This window comes from Ambystoma mexicanum, chromosome 1q, assembly GCF_040938575.1.
Source record: "Ambystoma mexicanum isolate Mex_15411 chromosome 1q, UKY_AmexF1_1, whole genome shotgun sequence".
In the NCBI taxonomy this organism is placed as follows: Eukaryota; Metazoa; Chordata; class Amphibia; order Caudata; family Ambystomatidae; genus Ambystoma; species Ambystoma mexicanum.
The window spans coordinates 473941988-473959397 of NC_090922.1; the positions used below are offsets into that span (position 1 = coordinate 473941988).

The window sequence follows — 17410 nt, forward strand, 5'->3', positions numbered from 1 at the left end:
TAACAAAGACTTGACTGCAGCTACTAGAACATTTTGAACCTAGGCACTTTACCTTGTACCACTGACTCTGGCACAGGCCTCTTGACTCTGGCTAAATCTGTTACAGCTGCCTTCACAAGATTGTTTCTCATCAAGAAATGTGTTGGTGCACCTGAAACTCTTATAACCACCTTTCCTTCCCCTTTATATATTGCTGAAGTGCCATTTTGCTCGGTTTTCACCAAATTACTGTTGATGCTAAAGTGCTGCCTTGCTTAACTTGTTCACAATCCAATTGGGAAGTGTTGCTTGTGTGTTTAAGAGGCTAAACCTGTATAACTTGTTCTTTCCCTCCCTCTGATGAAATTGTTAAGAGTGCCATTTCTGCTTAGTTTAACACTGTGCTGTTTTGCTCAGTTTTCACTCTTGCTCAAACTTGTCTAAAATTTAAATAGGGAGTTGTGTATACTTTTCCCCTGACTGTTTTAACTTACTTTAGTAATAGTGATTTGTGTGTGTACATCAGAGTGTGTAAAATAAATATATATTCTTTTGATACAAAGCTCTGGTCAGTGTTTCCGTGTTCCATATAATGTAGTGAATACTGCTCATCTCCCTCTTGAGATAAGTCTGACTGCTTAGCCACAGCTACCAACTAAACCTTTGTGGTACGGACTGATACCAAAGGGGATTTATTGCATATACCTGTAGTCTAAATCTTCTGTAGTGCTCCTTAAGGGAACTGCATAGGATTCTGCCTAACAACGGCCACCGGAACGACGGACACCGCCGACGACAACGGAATCTCTCAGCCTCCAAGGGCTTCTCCCACAGACGAAGTGGGTTTCTTTCACTCTATGATCGCCCGTGCATCAGAACTCTTCCAACTCACGCCGGAGGAGACAAAGGAGGGCTTCCTTTCTCCAGCATTGGATCTTTCATGGATTCACATGCTTAGAATATTCCCCGTCGTCAGACTGGGACCCCTCGGTACACATATATAGCCTTTTCCTATAGGAAAACTTCTGACACTTTTGTGTCCTATCTACGTCCTTTTTGGGGCCGCATACGCATGCCCCGTAGGACATCGCGGTATTAAAGCCCCGCCCACGCGCCTCCCTTCAGATTTCAACCGTCTCCAAAGTAGTGGTATCTCCTCGTGTCGTCTTACTATTTTGTACAAGGTTGTATACTTGAAGTTGGAGTTAAGTGAATTTTTCCTTCATGTCGGGAAAGGCGCTGTTCCGTCCGTGCGCGACGTGCGGCTTGAAAAAAGTTTACGAGGGGGGTGGACATATGGATTGTATATACTGTCTCCACCCTCATCATTCGGCTGATAACTGTGACATATGCAAAGGGTTTTCTCAAAATACCCTCAAAGACCGAAATCGACGGCTGGTGGCATGGTTGAATGATGGAGCGGGGGCATACCCCCTTCGGAGGTAGGCTCCACACAATCGGCAAAAACATCACACCGCGCTGTATCGTCGGAACCACCGACGAAGAAATCTCGACCAGCGGAGAAAGAGTCATCTCGGAGTCATTCAGCTAAAGATTCTTCGACGAGAAAATCGTCATCTTCGGCGAAAAAGCATGACAAGGAAAGGCCGAAATCCTCCTCAGGCGATCACCATAGATCGACCACGAGTCGAGAGTCGGGTAAAAGCAGGCCAAGTGCAGAAAAGGCGGGACCGCCAAAGCCACCTGCTAAGCCACCGTCGTCGACGGCGGTCCAGTCATCGGCCGCCTCCCTACCACTGACGCATGTGGTATCTACCGCCCCACCGACTACGACTGCGACGGTGGCCTCGTTGACGGAGGTTCTACAGGAAGCCTGGACCCCTGAAGTTTTCGATCCGATCCCTCTGGATACTTTACTGCAGGAACAGGCAGCGTTGCTGTCCTCGGGAGAGGACGAGAGCGGGAGGATAGCTGGCCCGGCAGACCTCGGGCTACGAGTGGTTGACAAGTCGTCGACGAGGGGATCCGGAATTCCGGTGTCTACCCCTCTTCTCAATCCTCAATCTGTTTTGTCGTTGGAGATTCTGCCCACGCTTCAGTCTTTAGTACAGTCGTTGGACCAGAGACTACCTCGGGTAAACCTGCCACAGTCACCCGTCGACGAGCTGGGCCCGTCCCGTCCACCGACTCACTTACGCACGCCAGTCTCAGCACCACAGGCACCCCAAGAGGAAAGTGAGCTGCCAGATTCGGAGTCTGACAGAGGATCCATGTCGGATATTTCCTCATCCCCCTCCAGGGATCCAGCCTGGGAGTCAGAGGTGGAGTTAGAAAACCCAAGGAGCCCGGCTCAGCCGTCCCCCCCGGATGATATTGCATCATTCCATTCTATGATGGAGAAGGCGTGTAAGGAATTCGGTTTGTCCCAGGAAGAACAGAAAAAGGACTGTTTTCTTTTCGATCACATGGGTAAGAGAAGGAGGTCAGTGTTTTCAATATCCATACTAGATCATGTGTGGAAGGAGGGTTTGCAGACAATGCGTCACCCCTTTTCGGAACCGGCGGTAAAAGGTCGCCTTGAGAAAAAATGTAAGACTCCAGAGTCTACCCCCAAGTGCTTATCCTCCCAACCAACGCCTGAATCGGTGGTGTCGGCGGCAGCGGCGAGGAAAGCGAAGGCACAGCACAAGTGCACGACTCCGCCTGAAAACGAGGCAAGACGTCAGGATGCCTTCAGCAAAAAAGTGCTATCTGTGGGAGCAACTACAGTGAAGGCTGCAAACTCTCTGGCTATTGTAGCCAGATACGACAGAGAAATGTGGCACAGGCTGGCTCCGTTGCTGGATCATCTTCCAGAAGAGCATAGGAAGGAGGCGATGTTACTAGTACGAGAGGGTGAGGAAGCTTCCAATCACGCAATAAACATCGCGGTGGACCACGCTGAATCGGGCTTCAAGCAAGTCAATAATGGGGTTGTGTTACGACGACAGTCATGGCTTAAATGTACCTACTACAGGCCGGAGGTACAATACAAAGTATTAGATATGCCCTTTGAGGGAGACCTTCTATTCGGAGAGAAGGTAGATGAGGCCCTGAAGGGAATGAAAGAGGACTCTGACACGGCACGTTCATTAGGTGCCCTCCAGAGTGGCCGAAGCTACAAGTCTTTTCGTCCCTTTAGAGGGGCTTCAGGCAATTCCAGATTCTCTGCGTCAGGAGACAGATCCTTCGGTAGGTCAGTGTACCCCTCCCAGGGATACAGGCGTGCTTCTCAAACAGCAAACCGACGCCGGAACTTCCAGACCTCCAGGAAGAGACCATCCTATCCGTCGTCGTCGAGAGAGAAGCAAAACAAAGATCAGCAATGACGAGCAACACACCGTTCTGGGGGGAAGAGTATCAGCCTATGTCGACGAATAAGAACGAATAACGACAGATCAATGGGTGCTAGACACAATAAGAAACGGACATTCTCTACAATTCAAGCGCAGCCCTCCGCACATTCCACCTGCGTTCGTCGCTCATTACCATCTGAGGGTACTGCAACAGGAGATAACGCTCATGTTAGCAAAAGGTGTGATAGAATTAGTTCCAGCATCACAGAAAGGTCAAGGGGTTTACTCAAGATACTTCGTCGTGAAAAAGCCAAACGGGAAATGGCGTCCCATTCTAGACTCACGCGATTTCAACAAGTCCTTAAAGAGCCTAAAATTCAAAATGCTCACGCTCCAGGAAGTGATCCGAGCCGTTCAAGAAGGGGATTTTCTGGCGTCCCTGGATTTGCAGGACGCGTACTTCCATATTCCAATGCGTCAGAAACACAGGAAGTTCCTGAGGTTTGTAATAGGGCGGACTCACTACCAATTCACGGTGCTTCCCTTTGGGCTCAAAACCTCCCCCAGAACGTTCACGAAATGCCTGGCCCCAGTAGCGGCCTGGCTAAGAAGGCAAGGCCACCATTTATACCCATATCTCGACAACTGGCTGGTAAGGGGATCCTCCCCAGCGTCGACCAACACAAGTTTGCAAGCCACCATGCAGCTTCTACAACAGCTGGGATTTGCCATAAACTTCAAAAAATCCTCGCTGAGGCCATCGAGAACGTTGGTGTTCCTCGGGGCACAGTTCGAAACCCAGTCGGGGCTAGTGAAGCCTTCCCTCGACAGAATCTCAAAACTCAATCGACTGGCGGGTCGACTACGACGAAACACCAAGCTTTCAGTGAGAAAATATGTTTCGGTCCTAGCGACAATGGCATCCTGCATCCATCTGGTGGCCAACTGTCGCCTATTCATGAGGCCAGTTCAGGAGTTCCTGGCGGACCGGTGGAAACAGGCCCAAGGATCGTGGTCAGACAAGATAATCATCGACGACGACAAACTGCTTCTGACTCTTCGGTGGTGGCAGAGTTTCTACAACCTGAACAACGGTGTACCCCTACAGGAGCCGGAGTTCCAGCTAACCATAGTCACGGATGCGTCTCTAACCGGCTGGGGAGCTCACATGGGCACTCTTCAAACGCAAGGTCGTTGGTCTCAAACAGAGTCACTCCAACACATCAACGTGTTAGAGCTCAGAGCGGTGCGATGGGCCTTGAAGGTGTTCCTACCACACATCAAGGGATCGAGAGTACGAGTGCTGACAGACAATACGACGGCCATGTTTTATTTGAGAAAACAAAGGGGGACGCGATCCAGGACCCTTTGCATGGAGGCCCAGAAGGTGTGGCATTGGGCATTAAAGCACGAGATATCCATCGTGGCTCACCATCTCCCGGGAGTGAGGAACTCGCAAGCGGATTCCCTCAGCAGAAGGATGGCCCAGATACACGAATGGGAAATGGACACAGTTCAGCTGATGAAAGTTTTCGAGAAATGGGGTCACCCCTCACTGGACGTCTTCGCAACGAAGGAAAACAAGAAATGCGAGCAATTCGCAAGCAGATGGCCTCAGGAGGGTTCCCTGGGGGAGGCGTTCCCTTTCCCATGGACGGACAAGTTCCTTTACGCTTTTCCTCCATTCCCCCTCATACGCAGGACGGTGCAGTGGATACGCAGGTACAATTGCCGGGTAATTCTAGTGGCACCGTACTGGCCGAGGCAACCGTGGTTTTCCGACCTGCTTCACTTGTCGCTGGAACAACCAATGGCGTTTCCGAGGGTCCCGAACCTACTGTCCCGGGACAAAGGTACGGTGTGGCATCACGACCCGGACAGCCTCAACCTCACAGCCTGGCTCCTGACTTTTCGGAATTTGGTACCTTAGACGTTTCGGAGGATTGCCAGAAAATTCTGCAAGCGGCTCGGGCCCCTTCTACCAGCAAATCTTACACCTATAAGTGGCAAAGGTTCTGTGAATGGTGTTGAGGACAACAAGGACTACACCCGTTAAACGTGACTCCGGAGCAAGTTCTGCCTTACCTGCTTCACTTGGCAAAGGGGGGCTTATCTTTCACATCGATAAAGGTGCACCTGGCGGCCATCTCTAGGTTCACGAGGAAGAGACAGTCGTCTCCTTTATTCAGCGATAGGTTAGTGAAACACTTCATGAGGGGTTTATTTCGAACTTTTCCCCCAGTAAAACGTTTTCCACCAACATGGAGTCCCAACTGAGTGCGGGCAGGCTTAATGAAACCACCCTTTGAGCCTATGGCCACTTCGGCCATGAAATTCATATCGTGGAAGTTGGCGTTCTTAATTGCTATCACGTCAGCTAGGAGAATCTCGGAACTGCAAGCGTTGGTCGTAGACCCTCCATACCTAAGATTCTTTAAAGACAAGGTGGTTCTGGCAACTAATCCTACTTTCGTTCCGAAAGTTCCTACAGTGTATCACAAACACTCGTCCATTGTCCTCCCTACTTTATTCGCGACCCTGTCATCGGCAGCGGAAAAAGCTCTTCATACCTTGGACGTTAAGAGGGCCCTAAAATTTTACCTACATCGTACACAAGAACTCAGGTCTACTCGGCAACTGTTCATCGCGTATGGTCCGTCGACGAGAGGAAATGCAATTTCTAAGCAAGGACTGGCTCGGTGGGTCTCGTCGACGATTGCGTTTTGCCACTCCAAGGCCGGAAGGCCGCTGCAAGGGCATACTAGAGCCCATTCTACAAGATCAACGTCCTCTTCAGCAGCATTATGGGCAGGAATTCCGCTAACGGACATATGCCAGGCTGCGGCATGGTCGGTGCCCCACACGTTTACCCGCCACTACTGCCTTGCGAGGCAGCATGCGGACAAGGTGCAGATGGGAAGAGCAGTCCTGCGCCATCTGTTTCAATAAGGTAAGCTCTACACTGTGGAGAGTTCTTTCTACCTATTGGTGACCGTATGCTTTATTGAGATACATATATATGGGTAAACTTATGTCTTGTGTACCTATGCATTGTGTATTTTTTGGTGGGTGTATGTTGCATTGCATTCTCACCGCCGTTTTCCAGTTTACTGCTATACAATCTATTCTAAGCATGTGAATCCATGAAAGATCCAATGCTGGAGAAGGGAATAGTTTCTTACCTATAACTCCATTTCTCCAGCATTGGATCTTTCATGGATTCACATGCTTAGAATATTCCCCGTCGTCAGACTGGGACCCCTCGGTACACATATATAGCCTTTTCCAAAGGAAAACTTTCGACACTTTTGTGTCCTATCTACGTCCTTCTAGGACCCGCCTACGCATGCTCCGCAGGCCGTGCTAGTATAAGAGGCCCGCCCCCGCGGCTCCCCTTCAGATTTCAACCGTCTCCAAAGTAGTGGGATCTCCTTGTGTTGTCTTACTGTTTTGTACTAGGTTGCGTTATTGGATTTCGAGTACAGTATAATGTCCTCTGTGTCAGGAAAAGCGCTGTTCCGTCCATGCGCGACATGCGGCTTAAAAAAGGTTTACGAGGGGGACGGACATATGGACTGCAAATATTGCCTCCACCCTCACCATTCGGCGGATACCTGCGACATATGCAAGGGTTTTTCTCAAAAAACACTCAAAGACCGGAACCGACGCCTGGTGGCATGGCTGAATGATGGAGCGGGGGCATACCCCCCTCGGAGGTGGGCTCCACACAGTCGGCGAAAACATCACGCCACGCGGCCTCGTCGGAACCACCGGCGAAGAAATATAGACCGTCGGAAAAAGAGTCGTCTGGAAGTCACTCCACTAGAGACTCCTCGGCAAAGAAATCATCCTCATCAAAAAAGCATGAGAAGGAAAGGAAATCCTCCTCTGGCGATCATCACAGATCGACCACGAGTCGAGAGTCGAGTAAAAGCGGGCACAGTGTGGAGAAGGCGGGACCGCCAAAACCACCTGCGAAGTCTACGTCGTCGACGGCGGTCCAGTCATCGGCCGCCTCCCTGCCACTTGCACAGGGGGAATCCACCGTCCCGTCGACAATGGCGTCGACGAGGGCCTCGTCGACGGGGGTCCTACAGGAGGCCTGGAGGCCTGAAGTCTTTGACCCGACCCCCCCGGGGGCTTTGCTACAAGAACAAGCTATGTTGCTGTCCTCGGAGGACGAGAAAGAGAGAGTTGCTGGCCCAGCAGACCTAGGGCTACGAGCGGCTGACAAGTCGTTGACGAGGGCATCCGTTACACCGGTATCTGCCCCTCTCCTCAATCCTCAATCGGTTTTGTCGTTGGATATTCTGTCCACGCTTCAGTCCTTGTTACGGTCGTTGGACCAGCGACTACCCCAGGCAAGCCTGCCACAGCCACCCGTCGACGAGCCGGGCCCGTCCCGTCAACCGACGCACCCACGCACGCCAATCTCAACACTGGCACAGGAGGAAGGTGAGCTGCCAGGGGGGCCATGTCGGATATCTCATTATCCCCCTCCAGGGATCCTACCTGGGAGTCAGAGGCGGAGTTGGAAAACCCCAGAAGCCCAGCTCACCCGTCCCCTCCGGACGACATTGCGTCATTCCATTCTATGATGGAGAAGGCATGCAAAGAATTTGGTCTGTCCCAGGAAGAACAGAAAAAGGACTGTTTTTTGTTCGACCACATGGGCAAGAGAAGGAGGTCGGTGTTCTCGATACCAATACTAGACCATGTATGGAAAGAGGGGTTGCAGACAATGAGACACCCATTCTCAGAACCAGCAGTGAAAGGATGCCTAGAAAAAAAGTTTAAGGCTCCAGAGTCTACCCCCAAGTGTCTATCCTCTCAACCAACGCCGGACTCGGTGGTGTCGGCGGCAGCAGCGAGGAAGGCAAAGGCACAGCACAAGTGCACGACTCCTCCTGAGAACGAAGCGAGACGCCAAGATGCCTTTGGCAAGAAAGTGCTCTCCGTGGGAGCGACCACAGTAAAGGCCGCAAACTCTCTGGCGATTGTGGCCAGATACGATAGGGAGATGTGGCACAGACTAGCTCCGCTGCTTGATCATCTTCCAGAAGAACAGAGGAAGGCGGCGATGCTACTGGTCCGAGAGGGTGAGAAAGCCTCAAATCACGCAATAAACATCGCGGTGGATCTCGCTGAGTCAGGCTTCAAGCAAGTCAACAATGGGGTGGTATTGCGTCGACAGTCATGGCTTAAGTGTACCTACTTCAGGCCAGAAGTGCAATACAAGGTCTTAGATATGCCCTTTGAGGGAGACCTTCTTTTCGGTGAGAAGGTGGACGAGGCCCTAAAAGGAATGAAAGAAGATTCGGACACGGCACGTTCATTGGGTGCCCTCCAGAGTGGCAGAAGTTACAAGTCTTTTCGTCCCTTTAGAGGGGCTTCAGGTAATTCAAGATTCTCTTCTGGAGACAGATCCTTTGCCAGATCGGTTTCCCCCTCCCAGGGATACCGACGTGCCTCACAATCGGCTAACCGTCGACGAAACTTCCAGTCTTCCAGAAAACGACCATCATACCCATCTTCGTCGAGAGACAAGCAAAATAAAGATCAGCAGTGACATACCACAAACCGTTCTGGGGGGAAGAGTTTCAGCATATGTCGACGAATGGGAAAGGATAACGACGGACCAATGAGTGTTAGACACTATAAGAAACGGACACTCTCTGCAATTCAAACACAACCCTCCACATATTCCACCTGCGTTCACCGCTCAGTCCCATATGAAGGTACTGCAACAGGAGGTTACACTCATGTTAGCGAAGGGTGTGATAGAATTAGTTCCAACATCACAGAGAGATCAAGGAGTCTACTCAAGATACTTCGTCGTAAAAAAGCCGAACGGCAAATGGCGTCCCATTCTAGACTTACGCGAGCTCAACAAGTCCTTAAAGAGCCTGAAATTCAAGATGCTCACTCTGCAGGAAGTGATCCGCGCAGTTCAAAAGGGAGATTTCCTGGCGTCCCTGGATTTACAGGACGCGTATTTCCATATTCCAATGTGTCGGAAACACAGGAAATTCCTACGTTTTGTAATAGGGCGAACTCACTACCAATTCACGGTTCTTCCTTTCGGGCTCAAGACCTCCCCCAGAACGTTCACGAAATGCCTGGCCCCAGTGGCTGCCTGGCCAAGGAAGCAAAGCCACCATGTATACCCATACCTCGACGACTGGCTGGTAAGGGGGTCCTCCCCAGCGTCGACCAACACAAGTCTGCAAGCCACCATGCAGCTTCTACAACGGCTAGGATTCGCCATAAACTGCGAGAAATCCTCTCTGCGGCCATCGAGAACGCTGGTATTCTTGGGGGCACAGTTCGAGACTCAGTTAGGGCTGGTGAAACCCTCTCTCGACAGGACCTCAAGACTCATTCAACAAGCGGCCCGGCTACGGCGAAACACCAGGATCTCAGTGAGAAAGTATGTTTCGGTCCTAGGGGCCATGGCATCCTGCATCCATCTGGTGAGAAACTGTCGACTATTCATGAGGCCAGTCCAAGAATTCCTCGCGGACCGATGGACACAGGCTCAGGGATCGTGGTCGGACAGGATAACCATCGACGACGACAAGCTACGTCGGACCCTTCAGTGGTGGCAGAGTTCCCACAATCTGAACAACGGTGTGCCCCTACAGGAGCCGGAGTTTCAGAGCACCATAGTTACGGATGCGTCCCTAACCGGATGGGGAGCGCACATGGGTGCTCTCCAAACGCAAGGTCGCTGGTCTCCAACGGAGTCACTCCTACACATAAACGTACTGGAACTCAGAGTGGTACGATGGGCTTTGAAGGCGTTCCTACCACACATCGAGAGTTCGCGAGTGCGAATACTGACCGACAATACAACAGCCATGTTTTATCTGAGGAAACAAGGAGGGACACGATCAAGGACTCTTTCCATAGAAGCCCAGAAAACATGGCATTGGGCATCGAAGCACGAAATTTCCCTCGTGGCTCATCACCTTCCAGGAGTGAGGAACTGCCAAGCCGACTCCCTCAGCAGAAGCATGGCCCAGATACACGAGTGGGAAATGGACACAGGTCACTTGAGGAAAGTCTTCGAGAAATGGGGTCACCCCCCTCTGGACGCCTTCGCGACCAAAGGCAACAAGAAATGCGAGCAATTTGCAAGCAGATGGCCCCAAGAGGGTTCGGTGGGGGAGGCATTCTCCTTCCCATGGATGGACATGTTCCTCTATGCGTTTCCCCCGTTTCCCCTCATTCGGAAAACAATACAGTGGATACGCAGATACAATTGCCGGGTGATCCTAGTGACACCATACTGGCCGAGGCAACCGTGGTTCTCGGACCTCCTCCATCTATCGCTGGAGCATCCCATAGCGTTTCCGAAAGTCCTGTACCTTCTATCCCGGGACAGAGGCACGGTGTGGCATCACGACCCGGACAGTCTCAACCTTACGTCCTGGCTCCTGACTTCTCGGAGTTCGGGGCTTTAGACATTTCAGAGGATTGCCAAAGAATTCTACAGGCGGCTAGAGCCCCTTCTACTAACAAATCTTACTCCTATAAGTGGCGGATATTCTGTGAATGGTGTAGAGGACAACGGGGCCTACAACCATTGTTGGTGACGCCGGAACAAGTTCTACCGTACCTGCTCCTCTTGGCAGAAAAGGGATTGTCCCCCTCATCGATAAAGGTACACCTAGCAGCCATCTTGAGGTTCACAAGGAAGAGGCAGTCGTCTCCTCTATTCAGTGACAGACTGGTAAAACACTTCATGCAGGGTTTATTTCAAGCTTTTCCCCCGGTGAAACGTTTTCCCCCGAACTGGAGCCTCAACACAGTGTTGGCAGGCTTGATGAAACCGCCTTTCGAGCCTATGGCCACGTCCGACATAAAATTCATTTCGTGGAAGTTGGCATTCTTGATAGCTATCACATCAACCAGACGTATCTCGGAACTACAAGCGCTGGTCGTGGACCCGCCCTACCTAAGATTCTTTAAGGACAAGGTAGTCCTGGCGCCTAACCCTATGTTCGTCCCGAAGGTTCCGACGGTATATCACAAACACTCATCCGTGGTTCTGCCTACTTTCTTCGCCACTCCATCATCGGCAGCAGAAAAAACTCTTCATACCCTGGATGTTAAGAGGGCTCTGAAATTCTACCTACATCGTACACAAGACATCAGGGCTACTCGGCAACTGTTCGTCGCATATGGTCCGTCGACGAGAGGAAAAGCAATCTCTAAACAGGGATTGGCTAGATGGGTCTCGTCGACGATTGCTTTTTGTCACTCTAAGGCCGGAAGGCCACTGCAAGGACATCCTAGAGCTCATTCTACAAGGTCGATGTCCTCCTCAACAGCGTTATGGGCTGGAATTCCGCTGACGGACATATGCCAAGCTGCGGCATGGTCAGTGCCCCACACGTTTACCCGCCACTACTGCCTTGCCAGGCAACATGCAGACGAGGTGCAGATGGGAAGAGCTGTCCTGCGCCATCTGTTTCAGTAAGGTAAGCTCCTACCTGTGGAGATTCTGTTGTCTACCCTCTTAAGGGCGATATACTTTACGTGGGCAACGTTATATGACTTAATTTATCCCTACGGTAGATATGCATTGTGTAGTAGGGTGAGGATATATATTGTTACATTACATTCTCACCGCCGTCTCAAGTGTTACTGCTATACAATCTATTCTAAGCATGTGAATCCATGAAAGATCCAATGCTGGAGAAGGGAATAGTTTCTTACCTGTAACTCCATTTCTCCAGCATTGGTATCTTTCATGGATTCACATGCGCCTGCCATCCTCCCCGTATGTAATGTATGTGATAAATTTAACCCTTCCTACTTTGGAGGGGCCGAAATCTGAAGGGGAGCCGCGGGGGCGGGCCTCTTATACTAGCACGGCCTGCGGAGCATGCGTAGGCGGGTCCTAGAAGGACGTAGATAGGACACAAAAGTGTCGAAAGTTTTCCTTTGGAAAAGGCTATATATGTGTACCGAGGGGTCCCAGTCTGACGACGGGGAATATTCTAAGCATGTGAATCCATGAAAGATACCAATGCTGGAGAAATGGAGTTACAGGTAAGAAACTATTCCCTTCTCCAGCATTGGTATCTTTCATGGATTCACATGCGCCCGCCAGCCTCCCCAGGATGCAATGTATATGCTTGATAGGTTTAACCCTTCCTACTTTGGAGGGGCCGAAATCTGAAGGGAGCCACGGGGGCGGGGCTTTTATACTGCGATGTCCTACGGGGCATGCGTATGCGGCCCCCAAAAGGACGTAGATAGGACACAAAAGTGTCAGAAGTTTTCCTATAGGAATAGGCTATATATGTGTACCCAGGGGTCCCAGTCTGACGACGGGGAATATTCTAAGCATGTGAATCCATGAAAGATACCAATGCTGGAGAAATGGAGTTACAGGTAAGAAACTATTCCCTTATCAATGCCGCGAGGCGATAAGGAAGACAATTTTGGCAGTGCCCCTCCTGGACGATGGATGGGTCTGGTACTGCTGAACAAACCAGCCTCATCGTGCTCTGAAACACCTGTGTATGAGCACGATAAAAATAAAATATCATATCGAATCATCCTCGGCACAAAGAGACCAACTAGAGAAGAAATACTGTGTTCCTGAGTCTGCACCCAAGTGTCTGCGGTCACAGACATCCCCAGACTCAGTGGTCTCGGCGGCTGCGTGGAAGAAGTCATCCAACCCATCGGCCTAAGTTCCCCCCGACCGCGATGGGAAGAAGTTGGATGCCGTGGGTAGAAAGGTTATCTACCCCGCGGCGACGACGGTCAAGGCAGCAACCGCTTTAGCCATCCTGGACAGGTACGACCGGGAGTTATGGTACAAGATGGCCACGATACTGGATTTCCTCCCTGAGGACATACGTGTCGAGGTGATGGAGATTATCCAGGAGGGCAAGGTGGCGTCGGACCACACCATGACCGTGTCCCTGGACATTGCGGACACAGGCTTCTGCCAGATGGGAAACTGAAGACTACCAACTTTTAGGCAAGAGTTTCTGACTCGGGTCCTGGACATGCCGGTCGACTGAGACAATCTCTTTGGAAAGGACGTTGATGAATCACTTTCTGGCCAACAAGACCGACAAACAGACGGCCCGTTTCAGCGAATACCACTGGTGGCCCGGCAGGAATAACACATCCCTCAGCTGCTGCTGGAGGTTCGGGCCATGTTAAGAAAAGGGCTGATAGAGCTGGTCCTGAAGCGACTCCGGGGCTCCGGAGTTTACTTCAGATATTTATTATTAAGAAAGAAGACCGGCAGCTGGAGGCCCATTCTTGATCTACGACGACTCAACAAGTACATCAAGTCTGGAAATTCAGGATGGTCACGTTGCAACACATGCTCGGCCAACTGGAGGAGGGAGACTTCCTGTCGTTGTTGGGTTTAGAGGATACTTACTACACATCCCCATTCACGAAAAACATTGGAAGTTCCTGCGCTTCGTCGCGTGCAAAGGAAGTACTACCAGTTCAAGGCTGTCCCCTTCAGACTGAAGTCGGGGCCCAGAGTCTTTACGAAGTGCCTGGCGTCTGTGGCAGCCCATCTTCGCCTACAGGGAATATGTGTACCCGTACCTCAACAACTGGCTTGTCCGGGCCAAGTTAAGAGACATTTCCATCGATCATACAGAGAGGACTGTCCGGCTGCTGACAGATCTGGGGTTCTCGGTGAACTATGCAGAGTCCTGCTTGACTTCATCGCAGGTCGTGCTGTTCCTGGGGGCCAGACTCATCACGGTGTCCTGCCTGGCTGCCCCCTCGGGAGAGAGGATAGCAGCCATTTTGGGCAAGGTGCAACGGCTATTAGCACTGAAGGTCGCCACGGTGAGGACCATCAAGTCGCTGCTCGGCATGATGTCGTTGTGCATCGACGTGACCAAGCTTTGCAGGTTGCGGAGGCGACCACTGCAGGAATTCCTTGACGCCCGTTGGATCCAGGTGCCCGAAAGCTTCAAAGACAGGATTCTGCTCGAGGAGGAGTTCCGTTGAGCGATAAGTTGGTAGGGTGTGCGCTTCAGCATCACCATAGGCTCGGACTTCCAGGGCCCCCTTAACAGGAGACGGTCACGATGGACGCCTCCCTGGAGGGCTGGGGAGCTCACACCGGACATCTCTGTGCCAGAGTTCTGTGGCTCCCGGAGAAGGAGCTCCACATCGACGTCCTGGAGCTGCGGGCAGTGTTTTGGGCCCTGAAGTCATTTATTCTGTCCCTCAAGGGCAAGGTGGTGAGGTACTTCACAGACAATACCACCACGATGTTTTACATCAGGAAGCAGGGGGGGGCCCAGGTTGCCAGCGCTCTCCAGAGAGGCGCAGGAGCTGTTTCACTGGGCCCTCACCCAGGGGATGTTTCTCCTTTTCAGCTCGTGGGAGTAAAGAACACTGTTGCTGACTCTCTAAGCAGGGAGCTGCGCTCTTGCCACGAGCGGGAACTTCAGCAGGATCAAGTGGACAACCTCTTCCTCAGGTGGGGCAGTCCCCAGATCGATCTCTTTGCGACATCGACGAACACCAAGTGCCAGAGATTAGCCAGCAGGTTTCACCAGCCAGGGAATATGGGGGACGCATTATCTTTCCTGTGGGAAGGCCTGTTCCTGTATGCGTTTCCTCCGTTGCAACTACTACTCCGAGTCATCAGTCAACTCAGAAGGTGTCGGTGCAGGATGATCCTCGTCGCACCAGCGTGGCCGAGTCAAATCTGGTACCTGGACATTCTCAGCGTGCCAGTGGCACCTCCAGTCAAGCTACCAGTGGTCACAGACCTGCTTGCCAGGGAAGGAAGCATAATCCTGCACCACGACCCAGGATTGCTGAACCTGAAGGCCTGGCTCCTACAGCTTTAGAGTTTGGTGGGTACGAGCTGCCGGCGGACTGCAGGGAGGTCCTTGCCAGGGCCTGGGCATCGTCGACTTTGCTACGGGCACAAATGAAAGCGTTTCGTGACTTGGTGCCAGTCGCAGAAGAGTGAGGGTCACAGCTCCCCAAGTCCTACCGTGCTTGTTGTCGTTGGCTAATTCAGGACTGGCGCACACCTCCTCAAAGTACATCTAGTTGCTATCTCACGCTATTCCAGGTCACTGGGACGTTCTTTTCTTTGCTCGCACCGTCTAGTGAAGGAGTTGAAGGACTGTTCCGATCGTTACCGCCGGTGAAGACTCCTGCGCCGGTGTGGGAGCTCAACGTGCTTCTGACTAGGCCCATGGGGGCTCACTTCGAGCCAATGCATCAAGTGCCTATCAAGCTCCTTTTTTGGAAGACCGCTTTCCTCGTGGCCATCACCTCTGCCAGGAGGGTGGGTGAGATCCGGGCCCTTTCCTGTATGCAGCCCTATTTGACTTTCCACGAGACAAGGGTGGTGCCCAGAATTTCATCTCAACGAACCGTTGGTGTTACCTGCATTTTTTCCGACACCTTTGTCGCAGGCTGAAACAACTTTGCGCCCGCTGGATGTGGCACGAGCGCTGATGTTTTATGTGGCCCGCATGAAGAGTTTCCGGAAGACTTCTCAGCTTTTTGTGAACTTTGGTCCTGTGAATCAAGGCCCTGTCCAAGGCTTCCATCTCCAGGTGGCTCTCCGCCTGTATCACTCATTGTCACCGGTTGGCAAACCGACCGCTCCCTGGGCGTCAGAGAGCCCATTCTACCAGAGCGATCGCTGCGACAATGGCGTTCCTGTCCGTTGTGCCCCTGCTGGACATCTGCAGGGCTTCTACGTGGGGGTCTACGCACACCTTCACGAGATTCTACAGCACCTACAGGGATTCCATAGAGGAGTCCAGGGTCTGCCAAGTAGTGCTGCACAACCTGTTCGCTTGAAGGTGAGCCTGGTGAAGAGGTAAGAGTAATTGCTTCTGTTGAGCCTTGCCACCTCCCATGGTTGTGTATCTATGTACTGCTATGTGTTGTTTGTTCATGAGCATGTGAATCCATGCCAGACCCCATGCTGAAGAAGGAACAAGTTACTTACCTGTAAGTGTTGTTCTCCGGCATGGGTCTGGCATGGATTCACATGCGAACCCTCCCGTCTGCCCCTCTGCGGCTCTTCTTGGTCATACTGCCACTTTACGTGCTACCAAATCTGAAGATGGCTGCCAAAGGAGGGGCTTAGGGACAGGGCAGTCATTGGCTGGGGGCAGTATAACCCAGAACTCAGTGATTGGTTTATAGGAGAAAGACCGTTTGTAAACGAAAGTGAAATCGTTTTTTCTTTTACCGAAGATTACCGGCCTGACAACAGGGAATATTCATGAGCATGTGAATCCATGCCAGACCCATGCTGGAGAACAACAGTTACAGGTAAGTAACTTATTCCTTCTCCTGCAACTTCTTCCTCGCTGTTAATCTCTTTATCGTCTGCTGTTGCTTCTATCACCTCACCCACTGCCATCCTCTTTGCTCCTTACGTTCCCGCCAAATGAATCCCATTCCCTCCTCTCTTCCTTAATTTGTTTCCTTTCCTTGTCTTTTACAGACTATCAACAATGCAGTTATCACTGTGCCAGCATACTTCAATGACTCTCAGCGACAGGCTACCAAGGATGCCGGCACCATTTCGGGCATGAACGTACTGCGAATTATCAATGAGCCCACAGCAGCTGCCATCGCTTACGGTCTTGATAAGAAGGTAAAGTACTAAAAAAGTTCCTAAACAGACCTAATCCTGTGCTAGTGCTCTAGGGTGGAGGGGGGAGGTGAGTCAGTCTAGTCTGTTAAGAATTTCACAGTGTAATACATTTTTGATGTGGGTCTACTGGGTCGTTCCATCTGTCTTGCTGCATGTCCTTTTACGATCGTTCGCCTGCATCGCGGGCGTGCTAATATGGGTTCCTGTGGTGGTGTGCCACTGTGTACTCCGGGCAATGAGCAGGCACTATTGGAACTTTAAGTCAGATTGACATTACTAATTAAACCCAAAATCAGGTTATTACATTATAGTAGGAACGTGACATTTGCCTCCTACAAAGCCATTGTCGGTTGTGTGATGAATCTGATGATGGCATCAATCTTTCCCCGGAGGTAGCTTCTTGTGTGGCCAAGGTACGGCAGCCGCTAGCTGATCCTATCCCTGGGGGCAGCTATAGGAGGGAGGACCACATGGCGGGAGGCAACCATCAGGG

The 17410-nt window shown here is 51.5% G+C and overlaps 1 protein-coding gene across 1 annotated transcript in view; it reads left to right on the plus strand.

Annotated features, from left to right (window-relative positions):
- Positions 1-17410, plus strand: part of LOC138528983 (heat shock cognate 71 kDa protein-like) — an 819952-nt gene that overhangs the window by 311261 nt on the left and 491281 nt on the right. Inside the window, exon 4 of the mRNA XM_069640807.1 lies at positions 16765-16917. Within this exon, the coding sequence (XP_069496908.1) occupies positions 16765-16917 (153 nt within the window). The remainder of the gene's footprint in view (positions 1-16764; positions 16918-17410) is intronic.